The following is an 18,946-nucleotide window of genomic DNA, read 5'->3' on the forward strand; positions in this document are numbered from 1 at the left end:
TATCGTTAACGAAACTGAATATATCGACAAAACTTCTATCGCTGAAAACTTCAATAGCTTTTTTGCAAACATAGGCCCTAATATGGCTTCAAAAATTCAATGCCCTGATATCTCCTTCGAAACCTATATCACAAACCAACATTTCTGTTTAAAGATTTTCTCTGAACTAAACCATGAAGAACTAGAAACTGCAAAAAACTCTCTTAAGACGAATAAGGCCCCTGGGATAGACGACATTTGTAGCTATATAGTTGTAAATGTGTTTCCGGAGATAAAACAACCAATCTATGAAATTTTTAAATCTTCAATTATTACAGGATCCGTACCGAATAAATTAAAAATAGCTAAGGTAATACCAGTATTAAAAACCAGTGATGCATTTACACTAAATAACTACAGACCTATCTCAGTGCTATTTTCAAAACTTTTAGAGAGAGTAATATACAATAAACTGTATAAATATCTAACAAATAACAAAATCCTAAATGAAAAACAGTTTGGCTTCCAAAAGCAACATTCAACCGAACACGCAATTCTTGATCTTATAAATAATATAATTGACTCCTTTGAAAACAAAAAATACGTCCTTGGAGTCTTTGTTGATTTATCTAAAGCATTTGACACGGTAGATCACGCTATCTTAATTAGGAAAATGGAAAAATATGGGATAAAAGGTGTTGCACTAAACTGGTTCAAAAATTTTTTACTAGACAGAAAACAATGCGTTATTGCTCATGGAAAAAAATTTTCAAAATTACTCAAAATAAAATGCGGTGTCCCCCAAGGTTCCATTCTTGCACCTCTTTTGTTTTTAATATACATAAACGATCTTCCTAAAGCCTCAAGTAAATTAGATTTCATAATGTTCGCGGACGACACCAATTTATTTTATGCATCCTCATCAATTACAGAACTTTATGAAACTACAAATACTGAACTTGAAAAAATAAACAGTTGGTTAAAATCTAACAAATTATCGTTAAACACAGAAAAAACCAAATAAATTCTTTTTCATTCTAACCTTAAAAAAATACCACCCGATTTACCTTCGCTAAATATAGATACTAAAGAAATAGAGAGAGAACCCAAGCGACTAAATTTCTTGGGATACTTATTGATGAGAACATCTCATGGAAATCACATATAGATATATTAAATACCAAAATATCAAAAAACATTGGTATCCTCTACAAAGCTAGTTCTATTCTGTCTCCTGATAATTTAAAGTTTCAATACTTCTCGTTTATACAAAGCTACTATATATACGCTAATGTTGCATGGGCGAGCACTCATAGATCCAAACTAACCACACTATATCGAAAGCAAAAACATGCTGCAAGAATAGTTTTTAATAAGGATAGACTCTCGCATGCTGAGCCACTTTTAAAAAATTTGAAAGCATTAAATGTATATCAAATCAATATATTCCAAAATTTGTTATTTATGCTCAAATATAAACTTGGACTTGTTCCTTCTTACTTTTCAAAGAATTTTTTCCAAAATTGCAAAAATAGATACCATACCAGAGGAACGGGAAACTTCAACGTACCTTTTAAAAAAACAAATCTCTCGCACTTTTCCATTTCGTACCGTGGTCCTTATCTATATAATAAATTAATATCAAAAAATACTCAACTGGAAAAATCGAATAACTTAAATACTCTGAAAACGTTATTAAAAGATCTCATTTTAAACACTAACAACTTTATGAACTTTTATTAACCCAAAAACATTTAAAACTATGTATAAATCTAACTTTGTTCCGAAACTAATGTAAACTCTAATAACTCAAAAATCTCTAAATAACCCAAAAAACTCTAAATAACTCAAAAACAACAGCAATAACAAAAACACAAAAGCAAATAATAGGCTTATTTATCAACACTCGAACGACTATATATTACCTATTTAGCAATTTACCTATTTAGCAAATCGTGTACCTACTTATATTAATGTGTATTGAAATAAAATCAAAAAATTAAAAACTTCTTTTTGTCTGCATTCTTTGTTTTTTTGCATTTTGGATTTTTGTTCTCATTCTGCCGAAAAATGATAACATTTTTTTGATGTTTTTTTTATTAAAAAAAAATAAATAAAAAGTAAACTTATTTTAAAAAAAAGCATCCAAAAATATTAGTAACGCATAGCGGTTTCTTTATGACAAGACCGTCGGTCTTCTGCAAGTTTTCCGCGTTCTTTGAAGTAATTTCTAATACTTTACAGTTTTACTTTATATATTTTTTTGTATAACGTACCTTTGTAATTTTTTTTTTTTAATTTTATTTACTCTGTAAAGATTCTATTATATTTTACGAATTTGTAAGGATTAAAGAACAAAAAAAATTTGAATAAAAAAAAAAAAATATATATATATATACATATATATAAATTTGTAAAAACACTTATCTAAATATCTTCTACAGCCTGTTTCACCATCAGCAGGTTTAAAAGGCAGCTTTCTGATGTTGCTGGAGTTACGCCCATGTTCTGCAAAAATGGACAAATGTGGGATATTACTTTTGAATTTTTTTAAAAAAACTCAAAAACTTTTTTTTTTAAATTTTATTTTTAAATTTTTAAAAAAAAATTAAACCGAGCCTGTCTCCCAAGAACCACAGTTTTTAAATTTTTTTTTAAAAATTCTTTTATTTTATACTTTATATATTATTATTTTTTTTTAATCGTAAAAAATAAAATATTGACTTCTTAAAATTTTAAGTGTTTTTTTCTCGATTGTTTTGAGGCTTTAAAGTATAGCTTATCAGAGACCCAGGCCGCTGAAATACAAATTGTGGCCGTCGTTACGGAGTAGTTTCTTTTACTCGGGTCAAAATGGTGAGTTTCGTCGTACTTGCGTGAATGTGCCAATCTTTTGGTATCGATTGTTATCTTAGGTATCAGATATTAAAAAGTAAAGTTTTTCGCTTATAAAAGTTTCATTCATTGTGTTCAGGGTATTGACATTAACCATCGATATGACAAAAAAAAGCGAAGGACCGAGCCTGTCTCCCAAGACCCTTACCTTCGTTTACTAGTAAAGGTTAGACTGTATTAAAATATTTCAAGACGTCTATGTTAATAATTTGTTTTATTACTTCAATAGTTTTATTGACGTTTTAGTTTCTTTTTTAAGTTCAAGAATTAACTATTGGTTTGCTTTCATTGTTCAATTCTTGCTCAAATTACTTTTTTTTTAGTTGTATCGATTTCTTGCACGAAGAACAAGCTCAAAATTTAATCAAGTTGTTCTAAAAAGACTTTTTATGAGCAAGATTAATAGACCTCCAGTTTCTATTTCAAGAATTGTATGTTGTTTGATAAATCTTTACTCGATTATGTATTGCTTGATATAATAATTAATGTTCTTTCCTAAATACTTTATATTTATCTTATGGTAGTCTATCGACCTCAAAATTGTATGATATAAATATAAAATAAATATATATATACTCTTGTTTTAAAAACAAGAAGTGGTAACTTCACTTTTTTTTCCTCTTTTGGTGAGGGATTTATGTTCATATCTTGTCGTATTTGTTTCGTATTATTTATAAATGTATTTATAAGTAATACAATTATAGGCATTTAATTTCATTAAATTTTATAAGATTTCCAAGTATTAAGGTTAGTTTTTGGTTTTCTAAGCAACAGTTTGATAAATAGTGATAAATTCTCTAGATGTTCCAAAATAGATTTAAAACCTGAACTAATCAATAAAATTAATGAGAAATTGCAACTCTTAAAACTTAAAATTGTAAACTTTTTTACTTAAATCTAAATTTTTAGTTTAATAACAATATAGAACTTTAAAGTCGAATAAAATCTGCTGCAATAAATTCTTATATGTAATACAGCATTGTATTTTAAAGTAATTTTAAAATTGCAAAGCTCTGGATAACATCAGATATAAATTAATAAATTTTTTATTATTTATAACAAGTTTTTTAGAGTTTTTTCATCTGGCTTATTTAAACATCTAGCTAGAAAACGTATGTAGATAGTTTAACAAAATTTTAAACCACAACTTTCAATATAAATGTCAAAACTTTTAATAGGCAAGAAGAATGAAGAAGCCAGGATGTGAAGATAAAATTTGTGTTGTTGTTGGGACAATTACTGATGATATCAGGCTTATTGAAGTCCCTAAGCTCAAGGTATATTTTAAATTATACAGTTTAGCTTCTTTTTCTTTTCTGATCGTTTATATAGTAATAGCTGTAGTATTTTTTGATTTAACCCATATTTTTTTTATTAGATTTAACCTACAAGTATATATTGACTAAACCTTAATGAACTAAATGGTTTTTTGATATTTATATGTGTATTAAAGTGTTTTTTATCTTAAAGCATAACTTGTTTTCAGTTTTTTCCTTACGATTTAACATCATTGTTATGCTTATATTAATATTGTGGTACTGAATGTCACTAGCCATAATGCTTGTATTCATCAAATCCATGAAACATTTTTTATTAAATGATCAAGCGTTAAAACATGATGCTCAAATTATAATTCTTAAGTCTTAAAAAAGTTCTGATGTTGACTCAAATTATTATACTTAACACTTAATATATTAATAACATGCAAACAGAGAGTTTTTAAAATCCTGGGTGTAAAATAAAGAATTTAGATAAAAGTGTAGTATGCATGTCAACTCAGTATAGCTGCATTATTCGCCTGTCATAGAATATCTGAAATGAACAGTGAACATAATGCAAAAATGGAATTTAGAGAGCTTAACAAGCTGTTAAAATTGCTCATTACTAAATTGCAGCTACGCAGCTAACTCTGATATGTTTTTATTGTTAAACAAGTTTACTATTGTACAATAATAATAGTCATGTATATCATTGCATTATTCGCCTGTCATTGATGATCTGAAATGAACAGTGAACATGATGCAAACATTAAATTTAATAAACTTGAGTTGATTTTGTTAAGCTGTTTGCCTTATTTACAGCTGGATATCTAACTTGTACAATTTATTTATGTCAAGATATAAAAAGATAGTTTGGCAGACTTGCCTATAGACAACTTGTTAATGTCAAAAAGTTTTTATACAATATGATGATATTTTTCACGACGGTCTTCATAACAATTATGTTGAAGATTGTGAAAACTGATTTTTAAATGTCACTATTTAGTATAAAATGTTAATTGATTTTTTGAAAATTATTTAAGTCGTGATAATTTATGATGATATTTTTCACGACGGTCTTCATAACATTCATGTTGAAGATTGTGAAAACTGAAAGCCCTTATTTTTATTTACTTTTATTTTTTCTCAAATACAAGTAGCAAAACCGTCAAAAAATAAGTTATTGGTTTATGTTTGCTTTTAAAACTTGTTAATGTAATTGTATATTATTGTTAAATGGATAAATTATATTATATGTAAGTAAATGAGTATATTCATGTATGTAATATATGTGTTTACAGGGTCCTCCCAAAGAGGTCTTCCATGGGGGTGTTGTAATTTTTTTTTTGCTAACTAGAGACAACAAAAAATAGGTCCTCAATATTTGCAATTTGTCAACTATAGTTCAAAACTTGCTCAGTCTGTCAACTCAAAAGCTTATATAACAGCTTTAGGGGAGTTTGGGATGGCCCTGCGTGTGTATATATATATGTACTACATATGTATGTATATTATAAATATATATATATTGTACTATATGTGTTATACTTGAATATGTGTTCAAAAGTGGTTAGAGTTTTAAGAATTCAGGGATCTAAAGTTTGAAGCTGGCTTCAGCAAAACAAGTGACATTAATATGGGCGGAGGTGTGTACTCCTAGTTAAATGTTCTCCTGCAGTGCTGTGTGATTAGATTGTTAGGAATTCTGGGTTTAACTAAATAACTACAAAAAGTATATTACATGTATTTAATATAATGCATAATATACAATTTGGTATCCTGATTGTATTTTTACATTATATAAGTACATATATCCTATATAAATTCTACTATATTGCACTTATACTTTCAAGGTGTGTGCTCTCCGTCTAACAGAAGGTGCTCGTACACGTATTTTGAAAAGTGGTGGTGAAGTAATTACATTTGATCAACTTGCTCTTCGTTCCCCAACTGGTAAAAAAACAGTGTTGTTGCAAGGCCCAAGAAAAAGTCGTGAAGCTTGTAAGCACATGGGTCGTGCGCCTGGTGTTCCCCACAGTACAACCAAGTGAGTTAAAATTTATATTTTAAATGCACAACATATTTTGATAAACTTTCCTGCTGTGATGATCAAACAGTAAAGCTTCTGATTTGTAGTGAAGTTTTTATATCTCGTTAACCTGATCAGGAATGTTTAATTTATTAATTAAATTTTGAGATTTTTTTGGTTTACATTTCTGTTTTATCTAGTTAATACTTAATGTTAGATTATGTTATGTTTTAAAAGTCATCTGTTAATGTTGATATTGTTTTTTTTTCTTTTTAATTATTATATTTTGTTTAGACCTTATGTTCGATCAAAGGGTAGAAAATTTGAAAGAGCTCGAGGCCGTCGAGCATCTTGTGGATACAAGGTTTAAATGGAAATACAGAGCAAAACTTATTTTTTGTTTGTTTTTTGTTTGTTTGCTTTTATATGTATCAATATATAGAGTATTACCGTGGGTCACGTGACTCGAATAGTTGGCATTATGAGAAGATAAGAATGTAAATAAAGCCAATAAAATAAAAAATGTATCATTGGGAGTTCTAAGTAAATTTCTATACAGAAAAACCATTGCAAGATCTGATTGCAATTGAAAAAACTTGTCGTTAATTAGAAAAAAACAATCAGTTGTAACTTGAGAAAAATCAAGGACATAACTAACCAAGTAAAAACTTATTGAATATTGCTGCGATTTATTGACGAATTATTTTTTGTGAGTAATTGGATATTGTAATTGGAGTAGACTGATGTGATTTCTCACAGATAACAGTTTTTTTCTTGAGAAAAAATAAAATTTTTTGCTTTGTTTTTAAAAAGATGAAGAGAATTATTTAGATCAAAATTTGGCAAAACAAGTTAATTCCACAGGTGTGGCGCACGATAGGCAAGACTTGATTAAAGACAGAATTGATTAAAATTTGTGTGACAAAATGGTTTTTCTAAAAAATTTATGTTTCGAAGTTCGTATTTGTTGGTTGGTTTTAAATTTGGTATTAAAGAGATCTTTAAAGACTGGAGGAGATAGATTGTTTTTCCACATATTAACAAAACACAAAATTTTCAAGACGTTGAGTTCATATATATTTAAAATTCTCATTTCAATAAAGTTAGGTTTATAATAAGAAAAACGATCAGCTAAGTTAATTATGCGAATCGCCCGTTTCTGACAGCGATAAAAACGTAGTTTACTTTTTTCAGTACTTCCCCAGGCAACATTTGCATAGTTTAAGTAACAATGAATAAATGAGAAATAGAGTTTTAAATTTAGAGTCTTAAATTTATCTTATTGAGATTATTTCGAGCTTTGTATAAAACTCCAATGTTTTTAGAGACTTTAGAGCAGGCATGTCAAACTCAATTTGGTATGGGGGCCGCTTTAGCCTAAGGAAATATTGTAAGGGCCGCTCAAGCTAATACTTATTTTTCTGATGAATGAAGTGTAACTCTTCAACCCAAACTGTCCTTTTGGTTTGGTTTGATGTGAAGTAAACAAAATTATAATTATATTTAAAATCTACCAAATCACTGCAATATTTTTAAAAAAAGTACAGTAGTTTAATTATGCATTATTTATTTCACACAACAAGAACACAATAAAAATGAACAAGGAGTATTTTGTCATAATAATAACAAACATTATAAAATATTGCATTTTCCAGAAATTTGACAACTTTTATTCGCTGAAAACTTAAAGGTCTGGTTTTATGTCTTGGCTAGCTATCACTTTCATTATGGAAGACAAATGTTCATCAGTAAGCCTGGACCTCTCAAAGGTTTTATTTCGTTTCATGTGCGAAAAAAGTTGCTCACAAAGATAAGTACTGCCAAACATTACTCATATTTGGTAAGCAAATTGAATCATCTTGGGAAATTGATGTGGTGGTAAAAATGAATAAAACTTGGGTACACCAACATCAGTAAATTGTTGTTTGAGAGCAGAATCATACTGAAGTTCAATTAGTTCCATTTACAGATCTTCTTCCACTTTTTCAATATTGAAGTTGAATGGAGAGGTGAACAAAGCAAACTTTGGTTCACATTTTTTGAAATCTTGAAACCTTACTTCAAAATCTTGTTTTATATTGTTTTTATTTTTTGAGTAGCTGCTGAACATAAAATTTGGGTCATGCAGCTTAATAGATTTGCACGTCTCAAAATGTATCAAATTTTCTTGTTCGATTAGGCGTTCCAGAATAAAAGCTTGGTTTGAAAAGCTCTGACATTATCAAACATTATGGTGACCAATTCTTTCCTCGCAAAATAATGTTCAGATTATTCAGGTGTTTTGTGATATCAACTAGAAAAGCTAAATCTTGTAGAAACTTGGTATTTTTTATATCTGAAATATCTTGCCCTTATGTTTCCAAAAATTGAAATATTTCAGTTTTCAGATGATTGAATGCTTTGAGTACTTTGTGACATGATAACCATCGAACTTCAGTGTAATTTTCATCCAACAATGATGCAAACTGACGATTATTTAGTCATCTTGCTCTTATAAAGTTGACAACAGATGCTATTCTTTTAATTACAATTCAGATCAATTGTTTTTCCGCATAATACTTCTTGGTGAATGATACAATGAAAATTGTTTATCTTTTTGCCGATTTTCTCATTTAATTTGTCTGTCCTTTTATCTTTCTGATAAATTACAAATTTTTCCTGATGAAGTTTATAGAGCCTTTTGATATTAAATTTTTTCGGCACACTAACTTTTTGTTGACAAATCAGACAAATAATACTTTCATTAATGCTAGTAAAAAAGTAAAGCATTTCCCATTTTGATTGAAAAATTCTTTTTTCATCTTCAAGTTTACGTTTTGCTTACACTTTTTGAATGGGACATTTTAGTCCCATTCAAAAAGTGCAAGTTAATTGTTCAGCTTTACGATAATAAAAATTCATCTCGATTGCTAAAATTAAAATATATCGTCATAATTTTTTATGGTTTTAATTTCAGAGTTTCAATTTTAATGAAAAGTTAGAAAATTAATTTAGTATTTATGTCCTTTTTAATAATGGAGTTCAGAAAACTATCAGTGATTTTTTTATTGTTTTTTTAATAAAACATTTTTGAAATGCATGTCTGCGGGCCGCCATATGTAATAAAATGATAAAAATGTCGGGGGCCGCCAAAAAAGGTCTTGCGGGCCGCATGTGGCCCGCGGGCCGCCACTTTGACATGCCTGCTTTAGAGCATATATAATTAATGTGTTGATTCCAAGTAATGTTCTCATCGAGATCAACACCTAGAAATTTGGTAACGGGATCTCTTAATTTCAATATTGTCAATAAAGATTTGAGGCAAGTTTGAGGGTAAGGAATTTTCTTTCTTAAGCGAATGAAAAAGTGTCCATTTAGTTTTTTCGGTGTTTAGTGTTAGTTTATTAGATTTGAACCAGTGGGATAAATTTTCAAGTTCTTTATTTGCTGTAGCAAAAAGTTCGTTAATATCACTCTTAGAGACAAATAAATTAGTATCATCTGCGAACATGATGCTCATCAGATTAGTTGCTTTATTTAGATCGTTTATACAGATTAAAAAAGGGAGTGGTCCAAGGATTGAACCTTGTGGAACCCCGCATGTTATATTTAGACAATTGTTTTGATAGCTGTCATTACCAATAACAAATTGTTATCTATTCGATAAGTAACTTGTGAACCACCTTAATACTTGTTTATTTATTCCATAGTATTTCAGCTTTTCAAGTTAATTGTGATGGTTGACCGTATCGAAGGCTTTCGATAGGTCAATAAAAATACCTAAAGTTTATTTTGATTGTTCAAAAGATTTTGAGATTTCATTTACAAATTGGATGATGGCATGCTCCGTTGAGTTATCCTTTTTAAAACCAAACTGATTAGCGTATAGTAAGTTATTTTTGTCGAGATGTTTGTATACTCTGTTACACATAATTCTTTCTAAAACTTTCGAAAATATAGAAAGCACAGAGATGGGGCGATAGTTTGTTATTTTAGATTGATCGCCCTCTTTATAAATAGGAGTCACTTTAGCAATTTTTAATTGCTCTGGAAAAATTCCTTGTTTAATTGATGCGCTAAAAACTTTAAAGAGAACATCTTTTAATTGCTCGAAACAATCTATAATCACGTTTCCGTTTATTTCATCTGATCCACATGATTTATTCTTTTTAATGGATTTGAATGCCCTTTCAAGTTCTTCAGTTGATAAATCAGAGGACAACTCATCAGAGCATACGCATTTAAACGCTTCATGGTTTATTGGTCTTGGCACATTTAAACGCTTCATGGTTTATTGGTCTTCAAATCTTTAGATGTATAAGAACTTGGTGAAAATAATAGATAGTTTAATAAATCAGAGTAGTCTACAGCTGGAAAGGTTTCCTTATTGTTTTTGAATTCGTTATATGGAATTGAGCAAGTGTCTATGTGCCTTTGTACAAGATTTGTGATCATATCTGTTTTTGGAAGGTTTTGTAGAACGAAATTTTTTAGAGTAAATTTAGTAAATAAACTTGATATTGATTTTAAAAATAAAAAAAATCTTAATTATTATTCCACATTGATATTAAATAGTATATTATCATATTAATATTAGTACTAAAACATAATAAAAACCTATTTCAAATGGTATTAGAATTAATACCCCAAATAGTTTGTTTACTATTTTTATCCTCTCATAATGGCAACTTTTCTTGAGTCACGTGACCCACGGAATACTCTATAGACTGCGCGATAGATATTAATAAGTTGGTCATATTTTTTTGATTTTTTGTCTTGTTTATAAAGTGAACTTATAAAAATTAACTAAAATAACAAACAGGTACGTTTGTTTTATCGCTGTTTTTAACACCTCCACCTCTTACGGTAGAGGTGTTAAAGACAGCATGTACGTACGTATACATTTATAAAAGAAAATGACACCAAATCCGAATTTGGCTATTAGTAAGTTTATTGGTGATGGTGACGCGCTGTTAACATCGTGTACATTAATAAAAAGTATAAAATTTGGTGACCGATAAAAAGTATAAATTTTGGTGATTGAACAAAAAAATATTTATATATCAGGAAAAAAAACAAGTCTTAAAATTTTTAATGGCTACGATTAGATAAATGATTCTCTAATAATAACTGGACATCGCATCTCTATCAAAAATTAAGCCAAAATTGCCATATTAGAAAGCTCCACAACGCTACAATACAAATATCTTTATGTTAGTGATATGTTTATTTGATGCATTTTAGTTTTTTATACCTATTCACCCGAGTGACATTTTCAATATTTTATTTTATGCACTCTTGAAAGAGGGTTGAAACTAAAATTCCAATGAGCAAATCCGCGTTTTTTATGAAATCCTGACCCGAATATAATAAGCGCTTGAATATCGAATTCGTTTTTAATGGTGATAGGTTATAACAAATTTTGCTGTATTATATTAAAAATAACTATTTTATATATAATAAACATTAAATTATTTATCTATCGCAAATTATAAGAAAATGGGTATAAACGGTTGAAATAAATTTAAATAAATTAGGTCTTGATTTTACAAATAAATTTGCCAGGGGTTTCCATTAGACCTTGTAAAAATTATATGTTTACGCCAGTCAATGGTTTCTTTCTATCATTTTGAGAATTCCTACTCAGACTGCAGTCATTACACCAAAGCGACGTACAATACTATGATTCATTCGACAGATGTCAGGAGCCTATAGAATTATTATTTTAGACATTTTAATTCTTGCAACCAATGACAACCAATTTGTCTTTAAATGTCTATCTGTCAAAAAAGCGCATTCTGATGGCACTAAAGTCATAGCACGTAAACTTTCGCGCTAAAATTGCATAATTTTGTTTTTCATCTTCCAGGTTTTAAAAGAGTTTTTTTCCAAAGAACAAACTAATCAAAGAGTTGGAGGAAAGATTTACGTAAAGGAAAATTTTCCACCTAAGTGGAGGAATAATAAGTAGATTTCTGAATTAGAAACTCAAATAAATTTACAAAGGTTGTGTTTAATGTCTTTATAAATCAGAATCTACAAAGCCGAGAAACTTCGCACCATTGCCGAAAACTTACGGTTGCCAGCAACCAAAGACATTTTTGAGTTTGGCTTGGAATTAAATATGTTTACAAACTGAATACAATTTCCTTGTCTAATAACACCGTTAGTAGAAAAATTGATGACATGTATGCTGATATACATGAGCATGCAATCTAGGAAATAAAGTTTGCTCCCCTTGAAATATTTAGCATCCAACTTGATGAATCAACAGATGTGGTTTACTGGTTTACGTGAGGTATATTAATGAAGGCAAACTCAAAGATTAGTTTTTTTTTTTTAAATTAATTGAAACTACAACTTCTGCAGACGATGTATTTGATACAGTTTCAAAATTCTGACATTCCTTAGGAAAATGTTTGTGGTGTTTGCACAGACGGGGCTCCGTCATTTCTTGGATTTAGGTCTGGATTTTAACATCTTGTAATGAATGCATCACTGATTGTTATCGGAACTCACTGTATGACATTGCCGCACAATGGTATTTCTACGATGATACACATTTGTATAAATACTGAAAAACGTTGTAAGTGCTGTGAATATTGTAAAAGGTAGTGCTTTAAATAGCCGTCAGTTTTTAAAACTTTGCAGTAAATAGGATGCATCTAATAATGTTGTTATTTCACACTAATGTGAGGTGGTCCAGAGAAAAGTTTTAAAAAGTGTTTTTGATCTTCGTAATAAATTGAAAACATTTTTTATCAAAACTACACCTAAACCACACTTTGAAGCACTTTTTGGCAAAAAAATCAACTTCAAAAAATAATTGGTTGGCATCTTTGCAATTTTAAACGAACTAATTTTATCGCTCCAAGGCTAAATGCAAATGCCTTGATTTATCAGAAAAGATCCGAGCATTACAATTAAAGCTTTAACTTTGACAAACGAAATTAGATGGAAATAAATTTTACATGCTGTCAAACTAATCTGCTTTCTTTGAGAAAAATGACATTGAATATGAAACAATGAAAAAAATACTTTCTGTCAAAGAACACTTTAAAATTCTCAAAGAAATTTTAAGCTATTTTAAGACACACCATTTGCACTTGCTAGAAATCCATTCACCGTCAAAGTTGGTGATATTTAAGAATACACAAGAGGAGTTTATTGAACTCATTACCAGCGATGCAGCAAGAAATGATTTCTCTTCAATGTCAATTAACAAATTTTTAGATCAAGTGTTTCCAGTCGTACCTTGTTCTGTCTTAGATTGTTTTGCGCCTTATTCTTATTTCAACAACATACAGGGCCGTATTTAAGGGGTGGTTCGGAGGGGCAATAGCCCCCCCCCCTGGAATATGTCAAGGAGGCGCCAAAATTTTTACGGAGACTATAAAAAGTTTTTGGAAAAATTATAAATTATATTAATATTAAAATATAATATTGTAATACAAAATACTAAATATTAGGTAATTGACAATTGTACAATATTGTAAATTGTTGTTTGTTTCCTAATCTGCGGAATATTATTTCGGTCTCCGTCATAGATGAGTATAGCGGCGACCACGGTCACGGTAAAATATATTATACTTATATAGTTTTAATTAATATATTTATTATTGATATATAATGAATCAAAAAAAAAACTTAGCGGAGCTGCAAACAAAAAAAGAAAATTGCAAATTGAAAATAATATTTCAAAACTTCCAAAAATATTTGATTTTTTTTCAAAACAAGAAATAAAAGGTAAGTGTTTTTAGCAACTGTCGGTTATTAGTTTTATGTTTTATAATCTAGCTCTCTAGTTACATTTAATACATTTTAAAAATAATTAATATTAATTTAGTTAAAATTACATTAATACAATAACTTCATTATACACTTTGCTGGTTTAAAAAAAAATTAAGAAAACGAAGGACCAAGTGAAATTGAGTCTGTTGTATTGTCTAAGAAAACAAGAAGTCAAGTATCACACAACAACACTAGAAATATTAATGATTTACATAAAGCAGGCTCCAGTGATGTTCCATTGTAAGTAATTTCATATGTTTTAAAATATTCCTTTATAATAATAAGATACATATTTATAAATAATGTTGGCATTTTATAATTGCTGACTGGAACCAACCTTGTATGAAAAATAAATTAAAATTCCAGTATTTTCAATTGTGCCTAATTGTTTTAAAAACTAGCCTGAGATCTATTAAAAGAATATGTTTTAGTATTTTATTAATTTAAATTTTTATTGTCGTTTCAGAAGTAACAATGAAGAAAATGAAGAGGCACTTAGTGAAATTGAGTCTGTTATATTGTCCAAGAAAAAAAGTAGTCAAGTATCACTCAATAAGACTAGAAATATTAATCTGGATATCGATGTTTTACATAAACCAGATTCCAGTGATATTCTAGGGTGAGTAATTTCACAATATTTTAAAATATTTCTTTATAATATATACAATTTGTATAAAAATGTTAGTTATTTATCTTTGTTGACTTGTGTAAATCTCCTATGTAAAATTAGTAAAATTTAAAATTAAACCTAACCAATAAATGTTGTTTAAAAAAAATAAATATCAATTAAATAGATTATTAAAGAATAAATTACTTAAATTTGTAACATATAGCCATATAGGTATAGCAAATAGTGATTATTATTATTTATTGTTTTTTTTTAATTTGTGGTAATTTTAGTTCTGATCCAGGATTGTGGAATTTAGACGAGAAAACAAGAGATTATATTTGTAGAAATGAATTCAGCCAAAATATAAGTGCAGATTTTACACATTCGGATTTATGTATTTATGTACAATGAGATACAAAGAGTATCTCATTGTACATAAATCCGGAGGTCATCGGACTTTTAATAGGTACTTAAATAAAGATTGGTTTAAAACTGTATTAGTCAATGGAGAGACATGCCAACGAGATTATTTATCCTACTCAGAAACAAATGGATCAGTGTATTGTATCCTATGTTATTTGTTTAAAAAGCAGACTGTTTTTTCTAAAAAAGGATTCTCAAATTGGAAATATCCAGAAAAATTGATAAAACATGAAAACTCAGAAGGACATAAAATTAGTGTATACAAAATGAAACAACGGGCAACTGATTTAGGCCGAATAGACACTACAATTACTCGTCAATTAATAATAGAGACAAGTTATTGGATTAATGTGCTAACTCGAGTATGTTCTGTAGTGAAGTCATTAGTTAGTCATGGATTACCATTTAGAGGAACTGAAGAAAAGTATGGATCTTCTGTTGCTAATAGTGGTAATTTTATTATGGCAATGGAATTAGTTGCAGAATATGATCCTTTTTTGCGTCAGCATATAAGTAAATATGGGAATCCTGGTAAAGGAAATTCATCATATTTATCTTTTTATACTTATGAGCAGTTCATAAATATAATGTCAGAAAAAGTCCTAGAAACAATAATTAAGGAAGTCAAAGCGGCAACATACTTTTTAATTAGTATTGATTCAACCCCAGATATAACTCACATTGACCAACTTTCTTTTATTATAAGGTATGTATTACCAAATGGAGAACCAGTGGAACGTTTTATTGGGTTCATTGACGATGCTGGGCATAAGGCTGAGTCGTTAACTGACGCTATATTTTCTATATTGAAGAAATATGACTTAAATGTTTGTTTTCTTAGGGGCCAGTCTTATGATAACGCCAAAAATATGTCTGGCATATATTCCGGTGTCCAAGCAAGAATTAAAGATGTTATTTCCTTAGCTGATTTTGTTCCCTGTTCCGCTCATTTGCTAAATCTCATTGGAATGTGTGCTGCTAGTTGTTGCGAAGAAGCAAACAACTTTTTTTCATTTATCCAAAACCTATATGTTTATTTCTCATCTTCAACTTATCGCCGGAGCTTATTAAAAAAATACAATAATTCCACTCTTAAGAGTTTATCAGATACTCGTTGGTCTGCTCGAGATGATGCTTGCCATAGTTTGAAAACAAATTGGGCTGGCGTGAAAAAAGCATTATTAGGTTTGAAACATGATAAACTACAAAAGCATTTACAAGGTCAGAAGCTGAGGGACTACTTCGACAACTTAATAGACTAGAAACATCACTTATGACCGAGTTTTGGAATGATGTACTTCATACATTTAATAAAACTATTAAACTATTACAGTCTGTTCAAGTAGATTTGAGTACTGTAGTAGAGTTATATAATTCATTAGTTGCTTATGTTAAATCTGTACGAGAAATGTTTCAAACCTGTGAAGACGCAGAAAAAGAAAAATTTATAGATTGTAAAAAAATTTCGGAATTTGAAAATAAACAAAAAAAACGAAAAAAACATTTTGATGAATCCAATGATCCTGGTCATACATTTGATAGGCAAAACAATTTTAAAATTAATACATTTTATGTCATATGTGACAATTTAACAGTCGAACTCAACAAAAGAAAATCTGCTTATGACAGTATAATATCTAAATACAGCTTTATTTTAAAAATATATGAACTAGACCCTTCAAAAATACGTGAAGATGCAAAAAAATTGAAAACTATCTACAAACAAGATCTAGTTGAATCCTTTGAAAATAAATGTGTTCATTTTCAAAGTGTATTAAAATTAACCACCAACCCTCCTAAAACCCTATTAGATATGAGTAAATTTATAAAAGAAAAACAATTAGTTACAATTTTTTCTTATGTTGATGTAGCTTTAAGAATGTTCCTTTGTAATTTGGCCTCCAACTGCTCAACCGAAAGGTCTTTTTCTACACTCCGTAGAATAAAAAATTATTTAAGATCATCTATGTCTTCAGAAAGACTTAATAGTCTTGCAATTCTTAACATAGAAGCTACTCTTACAAAGAGCTTAAATTACTCAGATGTGATAAAAACATTTGCGGCAAAACAAGGAAGAAAAAAAAAATGAAGTAATGATTTTTATATTTTATTAGTATATTACCTATATTATTCTGTTATTTTTTACATTTTTAAATATATTAATAATATTTACCAGGCCACTGCATTAGCTTTTTTTTTTTATTTTATTTAAATACTAAATACAGACACCACAAATCCCTATAATTAGTATTAGTAGTATTACTTACCAAATAGTTTTAAATTTATTTATAAGCAAAGTGGTGGAGGGGCGCTAAAATTTTGATGCCCACGGGCGCCAAAATCTTAAATACGGCCCTGACAACATACCTTGTGAAACAGGCTTTTCAAGCTTGTTATTTATCAAATCTAAATACAGAAATAGACTTGTTGCAAAAGATGATCTGCGTTGTGCTCTTGCAAAGACCGCTCCAAGAATTCCTCATTTGGTTAGAAAGAAGCCAACATAGACTACTCACTGACGCATTTTAGGTTATGCAACTCTAACATTGTTGTCTGTTATAAAATATAAATAAATCAGATGTTTAGAAGTCAAAAAAACATTATAATTAGTTGCAAAAATGCAGTGATTTCGGAGAACCTTATTATTTTTACTGTTGGGGTCTCCACAACATGGCAAATGTTATCAAGGGGTCGCGGCTTTGGAAAGGTTGGAAACCGCTGAAATTCAAAATAGACTCTATCAGATTCAGGATTTTTCATATTTAAGTTAAGTAACTTCCAGGTAGCTTTTAAACTCCAACCTTTTGTATGTTCATTAGGGTTATGAAATTTTGAATATTTTTTTAATTCTAACGCGGCTCTAACACTACACGATAAGCAATAATGCCAATATGAGATAAAACATTTTTGTTTTTCCTTTACAAAAAACTTACCCAGGATACAGATTAAAAAAATTCGTTAGAAGTACGGGGCTATAAAAACGACCAAATTTTTTTTTTTCGGAAACTATTAATTTTTTGTAGATATTTTCTCTTTAATGTATTATCTGTTTCCGCTTTTAGTTGTTGTATGCCTTGGATTTTTTTGTGTGTGTTTACTTTCAAGTTATTTAATCTAGAAAATATCATATATTAGGAGTTTAGAGGCTGTTGGAAAAAATTCTGCTACCTGGAGAAAAAAATTTGACCGTATACCAAAAGAGTGTCAAACAAAGGGAATTGTTACCAACAATCAATGATCCACTGAATGGATTATCTAGAATGCCAAAAGAAATGATAATTATTGGGAGCTTACAATTTCTTGAAAAAGATGAAAAATCAAAAAATGTCAGAATTAAAGTGATAGATGATGAGTTGAAGAAATTGTGGAAAAAATTAAATTTTCCACTCAACAGAAAAGTTATTAGTAAGGAAGACTGATGCATTAATTAAAAAATATGATAAATTTTTAAATAACAGTAAAATAACACAAGGAATATACTTAACTTAAATTTAAAAATGTGTTAATATTACAAAAAAAGATAGCATCTGGTCGGTAACTGAAGATAAAAGATTTTATGAAATGCAGAATAAATTACAAGGAGAAGTTGCTATGCAACAACAATACAAGTTAAAGTGCATCCACTAAAAGTTGACAAAGAAAATACTTTAAGCAGTAGTACATGTAATCTTCTTTCTTCAAATAGAAATGTAGAATCTAAAATTGCTTCCGATATATCAGAATGTCCATAATTATCTGATGATGTGACTGTGAATATACTGTTGAACCCCCCGCTAAAAAAGGAAAGACCAAACAAATTCCACTACAAAAACTGCTGTTCATCTAGTGAAACAAATTAATTCTCTAAATCAGCAAGAGCTCGTGAGCAACTATCTGACTAAGGTGTTGATATCTATATACCAACTCAAGCTGAAATATACAAAGCATCCGTTAGAGAATTGCAGAAAATGCAGAAGAATTTTGATGATACTCTTAAAAATG

At 29.1% G+C, this 18,946-nt stretch overlaps 2 protein-coding genes across 2 annotated transcripts; both read left to right on the plus strand.

Moving 5' to 3' along the window:
* The first annotated feature begins 2,734 nt into the window (after window positions 1-2,734).
* On the plus strand, window positions 2,735-6,555 carry LOC100203649 (large ribosomal subunit protein eL18). The gene is made up of 6 exons (XM_065803514.1): window positions 2,735-2,835; window positions 2,954-3,040; window positions 3,198-3,305; window positions 4,053-4,151; window positions 5,987-6,180; window positions 6,457-6,555. Exons 1-6 carry the CDS (start codon window positions 2,833-2,835, stop codon window positions 6,530-6,532), a joined length of 567 nt encoding a protein of 188 aa, XP_065659586.1. The 5' UTR covers window positions 2,735-2,832; the 3' UTR covers window positions 6,533-6,555.
* An 8,394-nt stretch (window positions 6,556-14,949) lies between these two features.
* Window positions 14,950-16,227, plus strand: LOC136083269 (zinc finger MYM-type protein 1-like). Its single transcript, XM_065802669.1, has one exon. The coding sequence runs from the start codon at window positions 14,950-14,952 to the stop codon at window positions 16,225-16,227; it is 1,278 nt and encodes a 425-aa protein (XP_065658741.1).
* The last annotated feature ends 2,719 nt before the right edge of the window (window positions 16,228-18,946 follow it).

Source organism: Hydra vulgaris, chromosome 08 (assembly GCF_038396675.1).
Source record: "Hydra vulgaris chromosome 08, alternate assembly HydraT2T_AEP".
NCBI lineage: Eukaryota > Metazoa > Cnidaria > Hydrozoa > Anthoathecata > Hydridae > Hydra > Hydra vulgaris.

Excerpts from the sequence above, each read along its gene's own strand:
- LOC136083269 (XM_065802669.1), top strand. The coding sequence starts at position 14,950 with ATGAGATACAAAGAGTATCTCATTGTACATAAATCCGGAGGTCATCGG.
- LOC100203649 (XM_065803514.1), top strand. Across the intron at positions 3,041-3,197 it reads ACCTTCGTTTACTAGTAAAG|TTGTATCGATTTCTTGCACG; the intron begins GTTAGACTGTAT and ends CTTTTTTTTTAG. Across the intron at positions 6,181-6,456 it reads GTTCCCCACAGTACAACCAA|ACCTTATGTTCGATCAAAGG; the intron begins GTGAGTTAAAAT and ends TATTTTGTTTAG.